Source organism: Drosophila melanogaster, chromosome 3R (genome assembly GCF_000001215.4).
Source record: "Drosophila melanogaster chromosome 3R".
NCBI lineage: Eukaryota > Metazoa > Arthropoda > Insecta > Diptera > Drosophilidae > Drosophila > Drosophila melanogaster.
This window is the reverse complement of record NT_033777.3, coordinates 14,642,633-14,664,833: the sequence shown is the minus strand read 5'-3', so window position 1 is coordinate 14,664,833 and position 22,201 is coordinate 14,642,633. Positions and strand designations below refer to the sequence as shown.

Genomic DNA, 22,201 nt, shown 5'->3' with positions numbered 1-22,201 from the left:
TTTAAAATATTGCTAGGAACTAAAAAAGTATCAATTTTATTTAAACAAAGTTTCACATGTACTGAAAAAAAAACATATAAATCATAACTAGACTTTGCGCTTGCGCTTCGCCTTGGTAGCTCCTTGAGGAGTCGACGTGGCCTGGGCCTCCATTATGGAAAGATCCGGTGTGGAGGCTCCCTTTCCAGCCACCAGTTTCTTGACCGCCTTGACTTTCGGCCTGGCTGCCTTGGGCTGAGCCAGAGTTCCAATGGACTTTCGCGACTTTTTAGTCTTTCCCGCCTCGGATGAATCCGCTTGTAGCTTGACTTTGGTTTTGGCCGGCTTCTTTCCCGCTTCAGGAATCGCTGTCTGGGATGTTTCCAGCATGGCCTGCGCGGCAGCGGATGAAGCTGCTTTAGATGCTGGCGGATTATCCTTGGTTCCATCCTCGGGCTTCTTCTTTTTTACAGCCTTTGTGTAAATAGCGGTTTATTATTATCAATTTATCAAGGAAGCTAATTCTTAAAAAATCTATTGAATTGTTAGATTAGAATAAACCACGTACTTGTTTTGTTTTCCGCTCGGTTGGTTTACTGGATTTTTCCTTGGAGGCCTTCTTTTCCTTCATCTTCGCCTTGGCCTCTTTCTTTTGAATCTTCTCCTTTAAAACTTTCTCAACTTTGGCTTTCTTTTCCTTCTCCTTCTGTTTCTTTGCCTTCATTTTCTCCACAGCCTTTGAGGAGTTCTTCTGCTTATCGGTGAGTTTAAAGGATCGCTTAACCATCACCACTTCGCCGTTGGCTTCGGCCAATTTTAAAGCTCGATGGAGGAGGCGGGCGGTTTTCTTCGGATCCTTCCACTCCTGACCATTGTCCTTTAGGTATGTCATTATGGCCTGAACCGATGAGCCCGATCGGCTCGCCAACTTCCCGATGGCCATAAGAGCTAGGGATATGAGCGTACCCTTTGGTTTTGGGACCATCGACTTGGGGTTGTCAGAATCGGGGGGCACCAGTTTCGACCCATCATCAGGCGGCGGAGTGGGATAGGGATTGCGATCAGCTCCGAGATTATCTGTCTCGACCTCGTCACCGTCCTGCCGATCCTCCTCCTCATCCTCCTCCATCTCCTCCTCATCTTCCTCCGGGAGCTCCTCTTCTTCGCCCATATTGGAGTCTTCGGATTCGGGATGATCATTTGGCATTTCCTCCTCGCTCTCATCATCCGAGCCATCATTGCGTTCAACCGGCTTTAGTTTCATGTTATTAGTTGGAAATTAAATTGAACAAAAATTAGAAATACAACTCAACAACTTTTAAGACACGAAAAAAGGTTAACAAAACGGTAATCGAAAACTCGCAGTAACAATGATACTTTGCAATGACTGTTAATGCACAGAAAACGGGATCAAAAGTTATATCGCAAAGCTTTTTAAGTCGATTTTGTAAGTACCGTTTATTATTCAGATAATTATAAGTATACATTATTGAAATGTTTGAAGCGTTTTTAACCAGAAATTTGATAAATAAAACAATAAATATGTATCATATTTATTAAATAAATAATATATTAAGTAATACAATAGCAAATAGTTCAGTTTAAATAACGCGATTTTTTGTGAAACTTATCGATTATTTATTGAATTAGCAGTGTTATTCCATATGGTAACACTGCTAAAGAAGAAGAGGAGTTAATTCTAAAAATGAGCGTACGGAAGGTAAACAATTTGAAATTTATGTTTTTAAACTGAATACTAAAGAACTAATGCTTAGAAAACTTGGGTAAGATGTGCCTTCAGCGAGATGAACTTGACCACCAGTCCTGCTCCTTCGGAATCCACGCCTGCGAAGCGCACAAGAAGTGCAAGCAATGTGAGCAGCTCCAGAGTATCGAGGTCGAGAACTCCAAGCATAAATACAAAGCCAATACAGATTCCGGACGTGGACTCAGTCGATCTTACTGCCATGGATGATGACCAGGATGCGGACATCACTGTGCCACCGCCAGAAGTCAAAGAAAACTGGATGGAAAGCTTTGAGCCAGCCACCAGCGACGATTTGGCGGTGCATCCAAAGAAGGTCGGAGAACTACGCGATTGGCTGCGTCACTGCGAAGCGGTGCGCAAGAAGTTCCCGGCTCAAATGTGTCTACTTACCGGGCCCACTGGTGCTGGCAAAACCACCACGTTGCGAGTCCTGGCCAAGGAGTTCGGCTACCAGCTGCAGGAGTGGATCAATCCTATCGATTGTGAGGTGGTCAACACCTTGGGTGATCAAACGACTGGCGCCTCCTATGTGGGCTCCCATCTGGAGGCCTTTAAAAGCTTTCTGCTCCGTGCCTCGCGATACAAATCCTTGCTGGACTCGCAAAATAAGAGACTGCTTCTTGTCGAGGACTTTCCCAACGTCCTGCTCAGCGATAAGGAGGTCAACTTTGAAGAGTTACTAGAGTAGGTAAAACCGGTGGACTATGGAATTGAACACCAACTATAAGATTCAACATAATTTAATAAACCCTCATTTCCTTCCATTTCAGAGAGTACACGGCGTATGGCAAATCTCCCCTGGTGTTCATCGTTGCCGATGCCAAATCTCGAGGATTGAATATCAGCTACCGCCTCTTTCCAGACCAACTGAAGGCCAAACATCGCATCGAGCACATCAGTTTCAATGCTATTGCATCTACAATCATGCAAAAGTCAATGAAAACCTTCTGCTCCGTAATGCAGCAGAATAAAGCTACTTACAAGGTGCCCTCGACCGCTGTTGTTGACTCAATAGTTGTCGGTGCCCAGGGCGACATAAGAAATGCGTTAATTAATTTACATTTGAGCTCTTTAAAGGGAGTTTCCAGCATGCCGACCAAACAGCTAAATGTCAGTGTGTCCGCAAAAGGTCGTAAGAAGAAAATGCAAAGTACTTTAAAGTCAATTGGTAGAGATGAATCAATTACTCTGATGCACGCACTTGGAAGAGTATTAAATCCTAAGTGTAAGTCCCACGAAACATTCTCTGTAAAAATACTCATTCAAATCTTGGATCTCATCAGTTAATGAGGACAAAACTATGTTACACAGCCCGGAGGAAATAACCGAAGCCTTTAATACAGAGCCCAGGAATTTTGTGAATTTTGTATATGCCAACTATCTGCCGCATTTTAAGGAAATCGATGATGTCGTGACCGCCATAAATGACTTGGGCCTATCAGATTGCATGCTCAACGAGTACAGAGATGATAATTTGTCTGTGATGGGCTTAAACGTTGCCATACGAGGAGTTATGATGTCCAATACGTGCCCTGTCAGCGGATGGATGCCTGTTCGAGGACCCAAGCGAATCAATATACAGCCACAGGCAACTTTGGCCGAACAAAGACTGGTGGGTGTGGGCTACGCGGGCATTGCCAGGACGCTCTACGCCACGGAGTACAGCTCATTAGTTAAGTTAATAGCAGGCAAGCCTGTGGATACTACTTCAAGCCAAAGCACAGACTCAAAACAAGACTTTTAGTAAATCAAAACTATTTATCTGATGTTAAAACTAAAGTAGCAAGGAAGTTTTTAAAAAATGTCCCTAGGACCAAATATGATATCTAACAATCGCAAAACCCAGTTTATTATATAAATTAAATGTACTGCGCATCCCACCGTAAGAAAATGAATAGCGGTAGTTATTCGAATTCATGTTTTAACTCTTTATTTATCTACAAATCGATTTTTCATTATACAAAGTTCCATTAAAATCAACACTTCGAGGCAACACCGCTAAACTATACACCATACAGACCAACAAAAATACAATTGGGAGGCGTCGTTTGCAGATAATAAAGTAATGCTAATTCTTTCTGATGAATGCTTTTTGATGAGCTATTTGATGATTGAAAGGAACTCCTCACAATTTAGGCGTCCACAGATGACTTAAAAACTAAACAAGGATTATGTCCATTTATCGCCACATTCTACCACAATTGAGTCTTTTATTTACACACGGCGGAGTGACATACTCTTCTATTTTATTCTATTTGACAACTGCATCGGCTGGCCTGGATACATCGCTGGAGTTGTCGTCCTCCTCCATTTGATTTCCATCTAGCAGGCGCTGACGCTCCTCCTCGTTGGCATGACCATTCAGGTGGATCGGTGATCTAGACCTGGAGCGGGTGCGGCTCCTCTCGTGCCGCTCGGCATGCCCATTGGCTATGTTCAGGCCGGCCACGCCCATTTCGTGACCATCGCTGCTGGTCGAGGAAGTGGTGGACGTGGTGCTCGACGTGGTGCTGCTGCTGTCGCTTTCGCTGTCCTCGCTGGTGGAGTCCATGGGTGTGGGTTGTGGCTGCTGGGGAGGCTGTTGTCTAGCCTGCAGCTCGCAAGCTGAACTGGGAGTGGGCGCCACCGCTGAGGGCGGGGAAGCTGCGGCCGCTGCTGCTGCCGCTGGTCCAGCTGTCGCGGAACACGTGCGCAAGAGGTGGGTGCGCAGAACTGGAATAAAAGGCACAAGTTATAAATTTTCCTGGTTTTTCAAATTATTAAAGACATCGCATACATTGATTCTCACGTGATAGTTGGCGAATCTTATCATCCTGCGCTCGTAATTTGGCTCCAAACTCCTTGGATATGTTCTGGGCCTTCGAATATCGATCTTCGATTTGCATGCACTCCTGGATGAGCTCCTGCTTGCTCATCGTCTCCAAACGTTCGAGCCGCGCTCGCTCGTAGACATCGGAGAACTCCTTGGAAAGGAAGAGCACCTGATCTTCGGTCTGGGAGCCAAAACAGTTGTCGTCGGAGTCATCTTTGTGCAGCTCCGACATGTGTTCCTCCATTAGGAAGCGGTTCGTGTTGTACGGAACGAGCAAGGAGCGCGAACGAACCAGCTTGGTTCTGCTATTCTGTCGTTGATTCCCCTCCAGCGTTGCTCCTGCACCCGTTGACATATCGAGTTTCCACTGCGGATAATGGTTCTTGGTCTTCTTGGGCTGCATCTTGGATTTTTTTCCCCGCCGATGTTTCCTCTTCGGCATTCCCGAGCCGCCTCCTACAGCGACACCGCCTCCGCCACTGGCGCCCCCTCCTCCGCCGCTATCCAAAGGTCGTTGTTGGGAGCCACTTTCTGGAAAGAGCAAGAGGACCAAATTCAAATTTGAACCGCCAAAATACTCGAAAATGCAACTCTGCCCACTGCAGGGGCAAAGGAAAGAAAAAAACAATCCAATAAGACAGTCGCCATTTGTCGCTTGCCTTTTTCAGCGCTCCCCGAGTGACGATTTTTACCATTTTTTACAGCTTCAGCCATGTTGCCAACACAAATACTTAATTTATTAAGCACTTAATTAACACTTTAAGCTATAACTGGAGATTTGTTGCCGATTTGTAGGTTTGCGATTTTTATACTAAGCGAACTAAAACTCGATTGAAGTGTAACCAGGTGCTGACGCCGGAGTCCCACATAAAGTTCTCCGCCTAACGCGACCAAAAATACCCCAATTGCTATCACATTGAATAATATTAGGCGCCAATTTCAAAATAAATAAGAAAATCTCCATATTTTAAAGACAATCTTTCTACTTTGTTACCCACAAGGTAAGTTATTGAAATATTGTTTCTGAATCAAAAGATTTAGTTATTATTTTAGTTTGTTTTACTGAACATTTTGTTGTACCAAGTATTTACTTCAATCTATGCTTTGAGACTGTCGTGAATCCAATCGATGTAGGACGCCACCCTGGTGTAGACATCCGGCCAGTCGGGATTGGGGCAGGGAACGGGTCCGAACGACACCAGTCCACCGAGCAGATAGCCATCGTTCTTGAACAGCATCAGTGGTCCACCAGCGTTGCCGTAGCACTCCTGGGAATTGGTCAGGCCACAGAGCTTCGAGGCTTGGATGCGCAACTGCTGGCTGGCGTACTTCCTTTGACACTCCTCAATCGAACTAATGGTCACATAACCTTTTCGCATCCTTTGCGAGGAACTAGCCTGCCATCCGGCCACCTCGGTGACCAGGTCCTCCAGCTCGTCCGCTCGCAGCTGCTTGTTGGGCAGGCAAATGGGTTGCACAAAGTCGTTGAGCTTGGCAGGACTTGCCAGTCGGACGAGGGCAATGTCGTTGATCTGCGTCCTGTCGGTGCGATTGTAGAGCGGATGTGGAAGCAACTCCTCGATGGCTATGTCCTGGTAGGGAGGCGCGCAATCCGCCACTTTACTATCCTCATGGTACTGACAGTCGGGATTCGTGCTAGTGTCCCATTCACCCAACCGGACAGCAGTAATCTGCAGATTGCTAGTCGCCGCCTGGGCCACACAATGGGCAGCAGTTAGCACATACCGATCACTGATAAGCACACCGCCACACGCATGGATCTTCTCCTGGTTGCCTGCGGAGTAAAAAAGGTGGGGATTAATACTGTGACCTACATATACATATATTACCAAAACCGGCAACTCACCGCGCGTATACTCAATGAGGGCCAGCCAGGGAAACTCCCGGATTCGCGTATCTGTGTCATTCGAACGCTGCCAACGAACCTTTCCGCAATCCGAGGGCAAAAGTGGGTGGGTCAGGGCACCCAAGCCGGCGGTACTAGGACAGCATACCTAGAAAAACAGTGGCTTTATCATTATATTATAAAGTATATCTCTTTTACGAGGAACTCCCAAAAGCGTACTCGAATAACGAGTTTTTTTTTATGATACAGTTTGAGGTCACTTATTTTTACAAAAAGTTTCCTTAACATTAACAATGGAAGTAATTAAAATATTTAAAAGGAGAATGATATCTCATTTGAAACCATTCGTATTATCAAAATGTGGTGTATTTCCCTATTCAAATCGTTTACAAGTTCTTATCTGTAGAAAATGATAAGAACGCAAGCGTTTATAAAATTCCAAAAAAATGAAGCTGGGCAGTGAAAGTGAAAACCAGAACAGGCCCAATATAATCGAGCTTGTTTTATTTAGTAGCGCTTAATGGATCAAGTTGTGGAAGTTCGAGTTCAATTGGGTAGGGAGAGATACTGTGGTGAATCACCCACCTGGACGTCGTTGCCCCGCACTCCGCACTGATTATCACGGAGCAGGTTGCGATCGCTCTGGCTGAGATTGCCGGATAGCAGGATTCTCATGAAGTAGTCACACTCCCGGATCGAAATGCAGTGACCGGTGACACGGCCACTCGGAATTTTTGCAACACAATTGATGGGCGGGAGTTGAGCTGGAATATCGGAGATCGGGGATCGTCCCACGTTAACTTAAGTTCACAGCCAGACTTGTTTACGATCCCGTATTCCGTACACACTCACCATTCGCGCCCAATGCCAGCGAGCCGACAACAACAAGTAGAGCTGGAAAACTTCCCATGCCGGACCGGATCGATCAGATACGATACAGCTGAGCGGAACGAATGAGACTGCGATCGAAGCTGAGTCTGAGATTAACATTAAGTTCGGCCGGTGCCTGTGAATTACCAGAGAGTCGCTTTCGGACCGGGTTCAGATAACATAATCGTAGTTGTGTAACTGGGGGGCTTTGTAGAGCTTTTAATGCCCTGCACTACGGCATATTCACTTACAATGAGTTGTCGAGATTTCAGCGTGTTACGCTTAGATGAGATCTAGTAATTAATATTTTATTTGTGGAATAAGCTCACAAGCTAATACTGATATACTGATCGTGATTTTAAAAGTCTCCCATTTGGAGACGTTAGAAATTCGAATGCCGAACATCTTAAGTCGAGCCTCTCATATGTTCGGCATCTCGGCGTTTAGTTGTGGTGTGAATTAACCATGACCGGGTTGAAAATTTGTCGGAACTCGCTTGCAGGCTGATGAAGGATGTTTGAAGTCGGAAATTGAATGACTACACGATGACCGCCAACTAGTGTGCCCAGGTGGACGAGATCGCAGAGTTGCCTTGGTCAGCTAGTATGACCAGCTGTGCAGCGTTCGATAACGTGATATCGGCGCGAATTGAATTTTGGCGCGGAGGTTTTTCCTCTATGACTCTTCTTTAAACCTACTTTTGTTGTTCTTTATGTCGTTATTTAATGGTATTTGTCGGGTATATGATCTTTGGCTTGCCTTTACTCGAGAATCCATCTGGGTATCAGCCGCGAGAGAAATCTTTCAGTGCAACCCACACGGGTATCATTCGCACACTCCCCAGGAGGAGTCTATGGGCTCACAACTTCAAATTCAGCAGCAGCAGACATTGTCCGGACCCGGATCCATCACATTAACAGCATCGCCACAACTGCCTATCTCTATCAGTAGAATGCGACAGCATCAGCGGCTACTCCAACATAGTTCATCTGGCTCTGGGAGGCCTTTTGCGGCCGATCATTTTATCCTGCCGCCAAGAAATATTGCGCAATAGTGGTTCCAAAGCTAAACCACAGTAGAGATACAAATCAAACTGCAGAGCCGACCAATCAGACCGCCGGTGCTCTGATTGGCCGCCCATTGGAGACTGCGCGTTATGGCTAAGGTAACCAGTTTCAAGATGGCAACGCGCACGTACCAATCAGAATCAAGTTAGAACGCTATATTCGAGTTCCTCGACTATCAGATTCCTACTACCTACTATACGTACCTACTACGTTAATAGGAGTGCGAACTAGAACATTTACATATTTTTGGCGTACCGATACTAATCAGCAAGACAAATAAAATGTAAAGAAATTGTTCAAAAGTGGGAGTTTTGGGCGGTTAGTGAGCGTTAAAGTGGACGTGGTAGTCCTTACTCTCTCGCCTTTATAGTTCCTAATATCTCTACATTCATTCGGAAGCACTCGGCTATAGTATACCCTTTAACTGTACGAGTAAGGGGTATAAAAAACGTAAAGGTGGCGGTGGCTGTAGCTTACGACACTCCTTGACACTGGGTCCCAAAATAGCAGTTCAGTGTGTTTGGTTTTATTAATATAATATGGTTGGTTCTTCGCTGAATGTATAATATTATTATTAACTGTTGTTACTTAATGGTTATCAATCCTGAAGCATAAATTTAGCACTTGCTTATTTTGTTTGTATAAATAGCAGCAAAATAGTGATATTCGATAGATCATGTGAATAAATATTTATTTTTCTTCAAAAATATCGATATATTGAAATGTAGATAAATTTGTCACATCCCTAGTTCGCCCGAATGGCTGCGTGTGTGTCTGTGCGCGCGCCTGTATTGTCCGCCATCTTGTCAGCCCGACTTCATCGAAAATTACAAATTTAATCGTTTAACGCGTTTTATGCCCACTTAACACACCAGAAAGTGCTGCAGTACACATTTTCCCACAAAAAGGATATCGTCTTGAGTACGCTGCGCTCAGCAAAGGGGGATAAAATTGCATTTGAAAGTGGAATTGTTGGTGCGGAGAAAAAATTGTGCAGCAAAAAATTCCCAGGTCTGTGCTGTATGTGTGTGTGAGAGGCAGGCCAGGGTTGCCGATCCTCCTATTTATATGTGCATAAAATAGATTTTTAACAGTAAATCCCATTAACTTGTGATCAATTGAGTGCGAATCGCTGTAAATAATTATTTGGCGGGCTGTTATAATTTTTATTTCCCAAAAAACCGCATTATTCTGCCACTTTACTAATTCCCAAAAACATGACAACCCTGTCCGTGGGAAGGGTACTCAAACAACAAAAACGAAGTACGTTGCGCGGCGCCACTTTGACGTTTGAATCGTCATCAGACGGTTGGGTAAATTTTCTCGCTCTCGTTGCTCTCGGTTTCGGCCCCACTGTATGCGTGTGTTGTATGTGTGTGAGCCTTTATGTGAGTGTGTGCGGTCCGTGACGCATTCTTGTTTTGCATCGAAAATCGCCAAAGCAAAGAAAAGCAGAAAAAGCTGTTAAAGCTAAAAATGATTAAATGCTGAAAATCAAAGCACAGTTAAAAATCAAAAGACCCTGCGTGTGCAACTCTAAACGCAAGTGTATCTGTGAGTGTGTGGGTTTGGTGGGGGGCTGTGTGGGGGAAGGAAGCGAAAGAGCCGCTAAAGAGAAGCAGAAAAAAGGGCGAGGGCGACTGCTGGTCGAAACAAAAAAAAAAGAGAAAAAAACGGATGGGGGAAACAGAGAAATCATAAAAACGCCGGCAACAGCGATTCTCGAGTGCCCTTCCCGCCACTCCCCAACAGTTGCCATCCCACCCCTCGCAGCGGCGGCACACCCACAAACCACAAAGCGAATGACAAACAAAACTAAACAAAAAGCTAAAAGAAATTCAAGACGCGCTCCCCACTGAAAGTTCGTTTACACGGAATTGGTTATTTGTTTTGTTTAGTTTTGGAAATTTGTTTATTGGCGACATATGTGTGGTGATGAACCTCCCCCTCCGCCCGCTCTTAGTTATCGTGTGCATGTGTGTGTTTATATTGCTGAAATTCTTCACAAGAGTTGAGTAAAGTCCGTGAGAAACCGAGATTATCGTTAACTTGGTTTTAACGGAACAGATGTGTGTGTTTTTTTTTTCATACCAACAACAGCTGCCGCTCACTACCTACAACAACAACAAAAAGAGCAACATAATAAAACCTCGAATAACGAAAATTTCGTACACTTTTATAAAAAAACAAAATAGTGATCGTAAGCCTTGGATATTTTATTGTGTGAATAATTCTGTTTTAACTTAATTCGCCTTATAATTATGATACTGTTATAAAATAATACTTATTGCACCAAGAAATCACAAAACAGCTAAGGCCAAAGGAAGTGTTTTATATCGGAGATTTACTTTCATGTTAAAATGGAAAAGTAAAGAAAATTACCACATTAATTGGATCTATCATGCGGATGAATTGTTTAAACAACTTAAGTGTCTTTTAAAAATTATACATGTTTATCTTTCCATTTAATATGGATGCACAATCAATTTGGATTATAAAAATATATTATTTTGCATTCGAAAACAATACCAAACGGCTTATTTAGGAAACCTTTCAAAAGCTTTAAATATTCCTACCAGCGTTATTAAATTTCCAAATTGAAATAAATATTTATTTGAATAATTCAGTGAGTCATTTTATGGAACCCATTAATATTTATTGTCTTTTGACCGCGAAAAAGCAAAGAAAAATGCAAAGCAAAATCTTTGACTGTGAAGCCCATAATTATCTCGTATGACTCACGATTTTGGAAGTTTGTTTGCAGACAAAACGAGCAAGATATATGCTCCATAAGTTATGCCAACATTGTTGGCAGCACTCCCAAGGCTTCCCCGGGTTGCTTCCAGCCAGTGTCCACTGTACCACTGCTCTGGAGCCATGAGACCCACTCTGTGGGATGTGGACGGGCCTACGTGCAATGCAAAAGTGGCCAAGTGGAGCTGCAGATGGAGTTCGTTTGGCTTCGCTGGCTGGCTGAATAAACTGAACCGCATGTCTGGCTCTTGGCTTTTACCCCGCATCCCGCACCGTCCTCCCCACCGCATCAAAAATCCATCTCCAGCTGCCTTTGCGGTGGTTTCCAGCCCCGCCCTTCTTGCTTTCCCCCACCCGGTCGTCATTATATTACGTTTTTTGCACATTTCTTGCTTTGCACAATTTAGCCTTCAGTTTCCGGTTATGAAGGAAGCAGCAAACGGGTTCGGACTCAGTATCTCCCTCTCTCTCTCCCTCTGCCCGTTTTCCTCACTTACGGGCAATGTAATGTGCATTTAAATGCAATTTCTGCTGCTGTGCGTCAATGTCGATGAGTTTGCAAATATCATGAAAGCGCGCCGAAAATATGGGAATCATTTCTCACCCTTATCGTAAATCTGAAACACAAGTCAATCATCACTATTTTTAAACATTGCTTATTTACTCCAGGAACAATCACTATCTTATCATGTTCATATTAACAATAAAGGAACCATTATATGCAGATAGTTTGATGGCATAGATTTGATTAATATATCAGTTTCTGGTTCTTGATAAAACGTACTAATATGACAGCAGTTATAAAATGTAGTTCATGTCTGGTTATAAACTAATTTTAAAAGCTTTTTATCGCTGCTATTTTAACAGTTGTCGGAATTATTGTAAAACGCCCGACTAATTAGCTGTTGAAATATTGAGCAACATTTCTGAGATACAACTAAAATGTGAAGAAACAAGGGTGTTAGGGCCCCCGACACTTACAAATGTTTTGCAAATGAATGCCTAGTGTTTTTCCTACCAGCATGTTGAAAACCATTCAACTGGTAGTCGTCGTACTCGTATATTTTCCAGTTCTGGTGTTTTTATGCCGCCGTAGCCCAGTGAGCGTAACGCCTGGAAACGCTTTGCTCTCGTAATTAACCTCTCGACCGACCGGCTTTCTGCCAGCCTATCGGTTTACCTGGTCGCTTGCTACCTGGTCCAAGCAAAGCAACAATCCATCTGTATCTGTGTGTAGCAGCTATCCACAGCTCGTTTAACCAGCAGACCTTTGAGCACGGTTTCTTGGGCCATCACAAGCCGAAAACCTTCGTGTTCCACGGCGTGCGTTTTCCCCGGGGGTTTTCTTCGTTCTTCGCTAATTCTGCCGAAAGGTGCCTCAAAATTTTCCATTAATGTTAGAGTAGCAGCAGACTAATCGCCTTGAAAACACATGAACATGATCTATTATTCCATTGCTTGTGCGTTTCACATCGAGTATTCAATCAGTAGTCAGTCAAGTCGTTTTAAAATTAAAGAATCTAAACTTGTCGATGACTCAGGGGGATATTTAAATTATTCTTTGTTTTGAACATATCGTTCCACTTTAAACCCTTTAGCTTAAAAAAAATAATAAAAATGGTAATAAGGCAGAGTTGTAATTTAATACATATTTTTCAATTTCTTTTTAAGCCACTCGTCCAATTTGTAATTGGATTTTTATTTCATTGTTGAATATGAGCAAATTGAAGTTGATGTGCTGCGCATTTTTCATGAAAAACCATTAACACAAAAGCACTCGTTTGTATAATACAGCCATTCCAAATATAGAAAATGGATAGACATTTGCTGGTATTGCAATAAAATTTTATTTGTTTATCTTAAATGTTTCACGCTTTAAAGTTAAAACTCCCATCGAAAAGTCACTCAATTGTTTAGGTTAAGTATTCTTGGAATGGCTAAATTGGAATGGCATTAAAGTTGCAGTAGAAGGCATTTACAATTTTGAAAGACATTTGATGTCATGGTTCTATTAGTCTGACGCCTATTATCTCGTTTCCCATCCACTCTACTTTTATTATGAAGCTTTGTGACTAAGAATTAAGCATCTAAAGATCACTGATCTCGGGCTTTTTATGCCACCATCCAGCGGCTATTTGTAAGGTTTCTACCCGCTTGTCTTGTATTTTCTGTTCAGGTTCGATGGCTTGTCTCTGCAGCTTTGACTTCTTTTGTCTCGGCGTTCTTTGGCCTTTCTTGTTTTCTCGTTTCTTCTTCTTCTCGTTTCTCGCTTCTTATCATTCGAGCGTGTTTCCAAGTTGGACCAAAAAAACGAGTTAACATTTAAGACCTAAAATGGCCAAAAAGCAGCGACTTGCTAGCAGATCGCTCGAAAGAACAACAAAAGCAAACAATAACAAATTCCCAGCATCGTCATTATTTGCAATTATCGACAGTTTGCTTTTCTGCGGTTTCCTCCATCTCTTCCTCTCTCTTTCTTTTTGTTTGCACGCTAAAATCTTGGACTTCGTATTCGTCTGCGGTCTTGAGATCAAAAACCTTTGCTTGGTTGTTATTGAGGTACATTTATCGAAAGGAAAATACCGATATGATGAATGTCTTGTAGGTTATTTCATATAATGTTTAAATCGTATTCTTAGGTTTTCTTTTATAGGCAAGGAAATGATCAGATGTTTCGCGTGATATATATGTATGTATGTATATATATGCGACTATATAGCCTCTATAAAGATTTCAATATGCGACATCCACAACTGGAGTTGTTTGATTTATGATCGGGGTGTTTTCGCCTAGGCCTTAGCCTTTAAGATATCTTTCAATGTCTGCCTGCCGTTCCGGATGAATAAGTAAAAATAAGAAGCATAAACAAAGGTGTCACGTACACTTTTGCACTCACACGTACTGCAAAGGAGTCGGATAGAATGAGATAGTGGGTGCGGAAAAGGGGGATATTCGGATTTGGATTGGGATCTAGTATGTGTGCTGCTGTGGAGTCGGGCGAAGTAAAGTGAAGGGAACTGCTGGCAAATGCTTTCAAAGTCATTTCCTTCTACTCGGAAAACGTAAAGAAAGCATAAACAAACAAAGAAACATTCCACTCGCAGCTACATACATATGTATGTATGTGTGTACGTGTAAGTCGGATAACTTGTTCCTCCCAAGCACATATTGTAATCATAAAAATACTTGCCTTCTCGGTCGGAATGGAAATCAATATGTGCGAGACTAATCAAAAAGCTGTAAGGCGAATTGAAACAAAACAACTGAGCGGAAATGTAAAATATTTCCCCATCTCATATTTTTTTTATTTATATGGTTTGTGATGGTGTTGTCTGTAATTGCACCGAATCATTCTCGTATTTCTCCTTTTCCTCCCCGATTCGCTGTAAAAAGTCCAGCAATTCGCCCCCGATTTGTGCTTATCTTGTTACTCTTCTCGCATTTTTTTCTTTCACCGCCTCTGTTTTCTTTCTCTGCCCCAATAATTGCTGTTTCGCTACGTTCAATAAGATTATAGTATTTGTATTCCTGCGCAGTTGTTTTTGTTTCGTCTGCCATACATATATTTGTGCACACAAACGTGCTTCTTTGATTTGCTTAGCATGCAAATTTGCGATTTTTTCTTTGACGCGCTTCGTCAGCGAACAAATGTGGTCAAGTAACTAGTTTTGCAGTCCTGTTTGTTTTAGGCAAAGCAAGAATTGTGGGAATACCAGATAATGTAGGAAAACTATGAAGAATACGTGGTTATTTAAAAATAAAAGAATTTCTTAACAATATTTATTCCGTTTTATCTCGTAAAATAAAGCGAACAAGTGAAAAAACCTTGAACATTTTGTCTTATTCTTTTGACCGTGACTGTTTTCAGGCGATTGTTTGTCTGGGTTTATTATTTTTAATTATTGCGATTTTGCTGCGCTATCAGCATTTGTATTTGTTATTAACGGCGGCGGTGCCAAGCGGCACCCGAAGCACCAAAGAAAATTGTCGAGAAAGGGGTGATGGGGTGAGTAAAGAAAGAGGTGTAAGGCGGAGAAGCGAGGGGCAAAAGCGAAGCGGAAAGAAAGCAACGAACGATTCACTTGAACTGGTTTCGGCAAGCAGATTTATTTGTTTTGATTGTAGTTTGTTTTTATTATGGCATTCGTCTGCCTTGCATCGGTGCATGCGTGTGTGTGTGCGTGTGACATTGTCTATGTGTGAGTGATTGTGTGCGAAAGGAAGAGAGCGAATGTGTGTGCAAATGCGTTTTGGCAGAGAGCACGTGACAACGCCCATTTATGACGATGACGTCTTCCTTTGAACTTTAAACCCATTGGTTTTGTAACGCTTTTCTTTTCGATTGCAGGTCAAGTAACGAGAGATAACAATAGAGCAACAAGAGCAGCAGCAAAAACAACAGGAGCCGAAAGCACTGGAAACAAAAGCGGCAACGGCTTCACATTGGACATGTCATGTCAGCAAGCCTCCAGATTCCATTCAGCCACCGCTACAGCCACATTAGCCAAGAGCACAGCCACCAGAAGGATTGCCACAGCAGCAGCAGCCGCAACAGCAACAGCGATAGCCGCAGCAACAGCCGCAGCAGCAGCAGCAACGCTGACGCCCGTGGAGAGCATTGCCGGCAAGACGACGTCCGAGGACTCGGATCCCTATGCCTTCACCGAGACTGTGGCCGTCACACCACCCATTCTATTCAATGCACAGGTAAAGAAGCAGTCGGAAATTTCCTAAACCCCGTCCATATCAGGATTTGCATAGATCAAAAAATTGTAGTATTTCTGTAAGAAAACTGTATACATATGGATGGGGGTTTCTTTGTAGATAAGATCATCTGATTTTTATACATAAAACTAGGTTCTTTGTCAACCGTAGTATTTAGCTTACGTTACCACAGTTTTACCACCATTATTTTGAAACTTGTTATTTGTGAGCCTTTCAAAACACTTTCAAGTGTATGCTAATCACATGGTAAATAAATTCTGGAATTTTTATTGCAAAAGAAATTGGTGATAATTTCAGAACCTGAACTTCAATATGAACAGGTTCCAACTTTTGATATATGGTATTATATTACGCTCGCTTTATGTACACAACCGTATTCTATGAAATTCACTTACCCAACTGTTTTGCTTACATATTGCAGAAATCGAGAGCCCGCCTAACCGACAGCAATAGAGGCAGCAACAAGAGGCAGACGGCAGCAACAGCTGCGGCCAACAGAAAGGCGAACCTGGTGGCCCAACTGAGTGTCACAGAGGCAGCAAAGGCGCAGGCGTCTTTGGCAAGCAACAACACAACGAATTTCCATCATGTCACGCAATCTCAGAGACAGTCGACGGCGCTGCAGTTGCAATTGCCACTGCAATCCCAGTCACAGTCGCAGGCCTCGCCGAAGCGGGCCACCAACGTGTGCATAGTCCGCCCGCAGCAACAGCAGCTGGAGAAGATAGCCACCTCGGAGTCCTGCCAGTCGCCGGCAGCACCACCACCGCTTTACGCCCACACTCCATCGCTGTGGCAGACGCCGCTGCTCATAGACAATGGGCAAAAGCAACAGCTCCTCCAGCAGCAGCATCAGCAACCGCAACAGCAACAGTCCGTTGCTATTGCGTTGGTCAGTCCGCCCACATCGCCCGCCTCATTACCTTCGCCCACTCTGCCGCCTGCCACCGCTGCAGTGACCGCCATGGTGGCACCGATTTCCGTATCGCCCAAGGGTGGATTACCTTTGCCGCCATCGAAGTTCCATCACACCACACTGGCGCAACATCTGCAGAAGGTGGAGTGCTTGAAAAAAAAGAAATCCTTGCCACTGGCCTGCCAAAACAACAACAATAACAGCAATTTGCCGAATAACAACAATGTGGAGTCGCTTAAGAAACCGGTGGTGCAGGGAACGAGCTACAATCAGACTCATCCGCCACCGCTGATGGTTTTCAATACGGGAACAGTTGCAGTTCCCGCGCAGAGTCCGCAGACTGCTGCTCCACAGAAACATTCCACCGGCAACAGCGTAGATGACAGCGATCTCAACGAGATACCCGTCAATGTTATCTTCAGAAAGCCGCAAGAGGCAGGCGGAGCGGCGAAAACAGGTGGACCGGGAGGATTAAGTGCACCTGTTTCGGGAACGCCGCAAACTCGTCCAGCTGAAGTGAAAATGGTGACTCCTCTCACGCCGCCCACTCCACCAGAGATGAGCGCACCGCCCCTGCTAGCGCAAATGCAACCCCCGCAGATACCCACGTCTTGTGTTCCAGCTTTAGCTCCCAGCTTCAAAGTGTCGTCACCAGCAGTTCTCAGCCCGAAGGTGATCTCACCAGCTCCTGCAAGCCCAAAGCTCTTGTGTCCGACAGCACCCGCTTCAACGAACTCACTGCAAATTGCGCCAAAAGCTGTTCCAGCCACTACAACCTCATCTGCACCAGCATTAGCCACGAAATCAGAACAAATGTCTTCCAAAGTGGCCAATTTAAACGCCTTCAACCGTCAAGCACCCATAGCTTCAAAGGGCGTTAGAAATGGCATCACTAACAACAATAACAACAGAAACAGCAATGTCGTTGCGAAGAAATCGTCACCAACTTCGATGCCGCCTCCAAAGGATCCGATTGCACCGATTGCAGCAAACGAGTTGACGGATTCCGAACATCGTCAGCGACGCCGCAAGCCCGCCTCCGCCTGCAGACGCAGCTTGGACACTCTGAGTGAGAACGAGTCCTTTTCAGTGGATTCGCCCTACTGCCTACAACAGCATTGGCTGCACTCCGGCTTTAATAATAAGTCCCACGACGCGCCACTATCGCAAAGTAACCGGCGTGAGGATCGAATTGCTGTTCGTAAAGGAGCCCTGAGGCGACAAGCGCTGCAGCTACTGTCTACGCGCTCCCTGCAGGAGCTTCCCATGCGAGCGGCCAAACAGCGGCTGCAGTGCGTCCAGAACATGCTGATCAAGTACCAAGATCACGCTGGCCAGCAGCAGGGAATGTAAGTTTAATGTAGTGTAATCATTACCCAATTTATACTAATTGTACTGTTTTCCGTTAAAGTGGAATTGGCAACCACTGTCTGGTGGCCAGCTGCAAGCAGCCCACGCTTAGTATGGCAGCGCACTGCGAGCGTCACATCGTGAACAACAGCACCCAGCAGCTTTTCCAGCCTTGCGTCGCCTGGCGGATGGATGGAACCGCTTGCCAGGCTCCTGTCTTCGATGTGCTGCACACATTGGCGCTCTGCAAGGTGCACAGCCACCTGCGTTCTGGTATGGATGGAGCCCGTCCAGCATCGAAACAGCCGCCCGTTAGTTTACCAGTCGCTGGAGTGGCGACTCTTTATGTGCCTGTGAAGCAGCAGCGAAAGCGCAAGGCTAATACGAATGCCGTGGCTCGTCCTCAGAAACGTGGTAGGAAGCCGGCGAATGAACCGATTGCTAACCAGATCAGCAGCCAGATAAACAAACTGATACCTGGGGCAGGAATGCAGCGTAAAAGCAGCACCACATCGCTTGAGTCCATTGCCAGTAATTCGCAATCGTCGGCCACCTCACACTCACAGCCGCCTTACAAGCCCGGAAATGTGTTGGCCGCTGTACCTGCAGCACAGAACTTGTCCCAACGGTCCATTCCTCCAGCGCTGGCTCCGCTCAGCAGTGATTTTCAACCCAACCATCAGCAGCAGGAACCGCTTTTGGTTCCCAAGTTGGAGGTGGATTCATTGTTTAAATTTGATGCCGATCAACAGCAAAATCAGCAGCAGCAATCGACTTTGGACCCCAGCTTACTTTCTTTGGACATTGCGAATATCAAGGCCGAGGAGATTAGCCAAATTGTAGCACAATTGGCGGCGGCCGGTGGTGATTTACAAAATCCCAACAATAATAATAACAACAACATAGGAATCCATAATAACAATAGCGTGCACTTCAACAACAACAACAACAATAGTATGAACTACAGCAACAATAACAATAACAGTTTCCCCTCATTCAACACGGCCTTTGGCAACGCCATGGGCCAGCCAAGCAACACAATTACGCACAATGGCCACGCTGTTCCGGCAGTGCTGGCCAATACGGCCGATCTTCTTGGCCAGGACATGTTTGGTATTTGCGAGAACAGCTCGGCATACGCCAGTTCCGAGGATACCGGATTGGGCGGTCTCAGCGAGTCGGAGCTGATAGGCACTAACGATGCTGGTAAGTTTCAAAACGGTGAAACTTTTATGACTTCCATATAATAGCTATGTATATATAGAAGGAAGCTGGACAAATTCCCTAAGATTTTTTCAGTATTTTGACACGTTATTTCTCTCTTCCAGATGATATAGCATTGAATGGCGCCCACTTGCTGGAGGAGCACGATCTGGTAAATGTGTTCGACACGCTGTCAGACGATGCCTTCAACGAGCTGTTCCAATCCGGTGTGTATTTAACCACAATTTTACTTGTTCAGCTTTTCATTGTACTAATCCATGTGTGCCTTCGCTGCCAACGCCACCGCCATCGCCTTGGACCTGTGCCTATGCAGTGCAACAAGCCGAGTGCGAGGCTATGGACCGGGCTTTGGACCGGGCCTTACAGCAGACAATGGGCGGCTCGGCGGACAGCGCCTTTCTTAACGATTTCCTGGACGTCGGCGACGATCTGCTGGCCGATGCTGTGATGCACTCACCAAACACGTCCGGCATCGATGCTCCTCCCCTCTTTGGGGACAGCAGCAGCGGCGGTGGCAATAGCAGCAGCAACGGCGCCTCCGACATCCGGGGCTTGGTGCAGACCTAATTCCGGCATCAGGTCGGATTTATGGCCTACAGAATTTACAGATTCATTTAGAGAGACAGAGAGAGAGATTTTCAAGCTTGATTTCCCATTCACTTTTAGGCAGTTTTCGCTTAGAATTTCGGTATTTTCTTTTTGGCCATTTCTTACCTGCGATTCTAGTTTGGCACAATGTTTCTATATGCAGCTTCAATGTTATGCATGCATTCACCAGCAGATATGCATGAATAAAATAGCATTCAAAAACCATATAGTTATGCGTTAATGTGAAAAACAAAAAAAAAAACACACACAAAAAGTAAAAAATTTGAAAAAATGTCCAAAAATATTAAATTCAACTTTAAATCAACATTAAGAATGAAATGTATATGTATCCGTACGCAAAAACATAATATTGTAAATTCGCGGAGAGGTGTAGCTTTACGTACATCTTAACGTAACTTAATTTGTTAGTGAACCAACAAAAGGATTGTAGAGATCAGCTTTATTATACATATAAACGAGAAATTATAAAACAATACCAGAGCAAACAGATAAAATGAAACCGAAATTGTAGGAAATCTAGCAACAAATTTTGAATTCTGAATTAAAGTTACGAACGCGATACATTGGAAAGTTCGTTAACATAAACAAGCCTAAAATTTGTTTAAAAATTTTGTGAACGCATTTACAACAACAACCACAACACCATACACTCAAATGAGAATTGCAAGAACTACGAAAACAAAACAGGTGAAGCTGAAATTGTTTAGTTTGATTTTAGTTCTTGGTTTGCACCTAATACACATACACATACACACCCACACCTAAACACCAACACACATACATACAACGTACAAGGGACTAGTTTGAAACCGCGAATCGTATTACTAAATATATATACAACTATATATACTTATATATATAAAATATAGCTATATATACATAATACCACTTAATATATCTGTACACATACTTTTAAGTGTAAGCTTTAATTTAAACCAACCCACAAACAAAGAAAAGAAAACCCTATAACAAAAAAAAATTAACAGATTGTAAAAGTGTATACTTGATTTATTTTTAAGCTCTTTTATTTAGCCATTGCTCGATGGCCACAAACTTTGTTCGATTTTAATTAAGCCTAACAAATTTTAAAAGCAAAATTAGGCTGACCGACAATTTTTGAGTTTTAGCATGCGTTTGTCTATTCTAGATTATGTAAATTAACAAATATTATATAGAACATAAATGAATTGTAATTTTCTTTAGTCTAGTGACAAGCAGCAACTTATAAATCGAGATATATTTATACAACAATACACAAAACAAGCAAGAAAACTGTTACGCTTTAAAATACGATATATACCGCTCACTGGAGACCGATCCCCAAATCACAGCCCTCAAGAAAACAAAACAAAAAAATTCACACCCAAACCATTCCATCTCCATCCATTGTAAGTTTTCTCATTTCTCATCTGTCACGCGGAGTCTAAGCAAGTATTAAATGAATGAAAAACGTTTAATTACACTAGATAACTATGTATTTGTATATGTATCACGCATCGAATTTTCATTACGTTAATGCACCACCCATGGCACACTCAAACACTTGCATCTTTCATAGGAACTTTCGTTTGGGCATAGCGAAACGATAGAGCAGAAGGAACTACTTTAAAGATAATGGAACTCTGTAAAATATGATATATAATAATTCCCCCACACTCTCACTCTCTATCTCTAAAACCCTATATAGATATATTATATAAACGTATGAATTCGTTCTTGAGTTAGTTGATTACCGATTACCGGGTTCACTTGATTACCGATTGAGTTGGCCCGCACTTTACTCTGATCTACTTCGCTGTGCAAGTGACGCGAACAAAATTAATGTCCTTTTTGTAGCGAAACTACAAAACCATGTATTTGATTATATGCTTTAAACCCTATTTTTATAACACTTTAATTTGTAAGAACTGTAGCGATGAACCTACAACCCCGCATCCCTCCAGTAGCCGCCTCTTTTTCACCATTTGAAGTTTTGTCTGTTTTCGGTATGAGGTACAATTTCATTTTGTAATTTACGTGCATTTTTGTGATCTAATTTGTGTAACTATTATAAACGAAAAAAAAAAGAAATACAAAATACTTTAAGAAAACGAAGCAAAAAAAAAAAAAAATAAAACAAATCAAAGCAAATGAAAAAAAGAATTGATTGATTTTATGGCAACAGAATATTTTACCCTGAAAATATAATACAGTATTTTTAGTAAAAAAAAAAAACCAAAGCATCCTGGCTTGTCATTGATCAATGGGAAATCGGTATGGG

At 43.4% G+C, this 22,201-nt stretch overlaps 5 protein-coding genes across 8 annotated transcripts, besides 1 other annotated feature; 2 read left to right on the top strand and 3 right to left on the bottom strand.

The window, feature by feature from the left end:
- Positions 1 to 11: 11 nt before the first annotated feature.
- On the bottom strand, positions 12 to 1,384 carry BigH1 (Histone H1 variant BigH1). Its single transcript, NM_142126.2, has 2 exons — positions 548 to 1,384; positions 12 to 453 (listed from the first exon to the last, which is right to left on the bottom strand). Exons 1-2 carry the CDS (start codon positions 1,241 to 1,243, stop codon positions 88 to 90), a joined length of 1,062 nt encoding a protein of 353 aa, NP_650383.2. The 5' UTR covers positions 1,244 to 1,384; the 3' UTR covers positions 12 to 87.
- A 252-nt stretch (positions 1,385 to 1,636) lies between these two features.
- Positions 1,637 to 3,658, top strand: Rad17. The gene is made up of 4 exons (NM_142125.4): positions 1,637 to 1,699; positions 1,755 to 2,431; positions 2,518 to 2,972; positions 3,031 to 3,658. The coding sequence occupies exons 1-4, from the start codon at positions 1,685 to 1,687 to the stop codon at positions 3,489 to 3,491; spliced, it is 1,608 nt and encodes a 535-aa protein (NP_650382.3). The 5' UTR covers positions 1,637 to 1,684; the 3' UTR covers positions 3,492 to 3,658.
- On the bottom strand, positions 3,657 to 5,396 carry Hexim (Hexamethylene bisacetamide inducible). 2 transcript variants are annotated; one of them, NM_169595.3, is made up of 3 exons: positions 5,219 to 5,396; positions 4,524 to 5,090; positions 3,657 to 4,459 (listed from the first exon to the last, which is right to left on the bottom strand). In NM_169595.3, exons 1-3 carry the CDS (start codon positions 5,271 to 5,273, stop codon positions 3,999 to 4,001), a joined length of 1,083 nt encoding a protein of 360 aa, NP_731932.1. In that variant the 5' UTR covers positions 5,274 to 5,396; the 3' UTR covers positions 3,657 to 3,998. The 2 variants fall into 2 exon arrangements, with proteins under 2 accessions (NP_731932.1, NP_650381.1); NM_142124.4 differs by having other exon boundaries at positions 5,252 to 5,396.
- Positions 5,397 to 5,605: 209 nt separating this feature from the next.
- On the bottom strand, positions 5,606 to 7,387 carry CG3505 (uncharacterized protein). The gene is made up of 4 exons (NM_142123.3): positions 7,279 to 7,387; positions 7,012 to 7,190; positions 6,427 to 6,574; positions 5,606 to 6,354 (listed from the first exon to the last, which is right to left on the bottom strand). Exons 1-4 carry the CDS (start codon positions 7,334 to 7,336, stop codon positions 5,657 to 5,659), a joined length of 1,083 nt encoding a protein of 360 aa, NP_650380.2. The 5' UTR covers positions 7,337 to 7,387; the 3' UTR covers positions 5,606 to 5,656.
- A 1,123-nt stretch (positions 7,388 to 8,510) lies between these two features.
- Positions 8,511 to 8,553: a mobile genetic element.
- A 564-nt stretch (positions 8,554 to 9,117) lies between these two features.
- On the top strand, positions 9,118 to 22,162 carry l(3)L1231 (lethal (3) L1231). 3 transcript variants are annotated; one of them, NM_142122.4, is made up of 6 exons: positions 9,118 to 9,374; positions 15,466 to 15,824; positions 16,264 to 18,107; positions 18,170 to 19,314; positions 19,437 to 19,538; positions 19,646 to 20,165. In NM_142122.4, exons 2-6 carry the CDS (start codon positions 15,567 to 15,569, stop codon positions 19,897 to 19,899), a joined length of 3,603 nt encoding a protein of 1,200 aa, NP_650379.1. In that variant the 5' UTR covers positions 9,118 to 9,374; positions 15,466 to 15,566; the 3' UTR covers positions 19,900 to 20,165. The 3 variants fall into 3 exon arrangements, with proteins under 3 accessions (NP_650379.1, NP_001287328.1, NP_001247104.1); NM_001300399.1 differs by lacking the exon at positions 9,118 to 9,374 and adding an exon at positions 9,637 to 9,676 and having other exon boundaries at positions 19,646 to 22,162; NM_001260175.2 differs by lacking the exon at positions 9,118 to 9,374 and adding an exon at positions 9,637 to 9,676.
- The last annotated feature ends 39 nt before the right edge of the window (positions 22,163 to 22,201 follow it).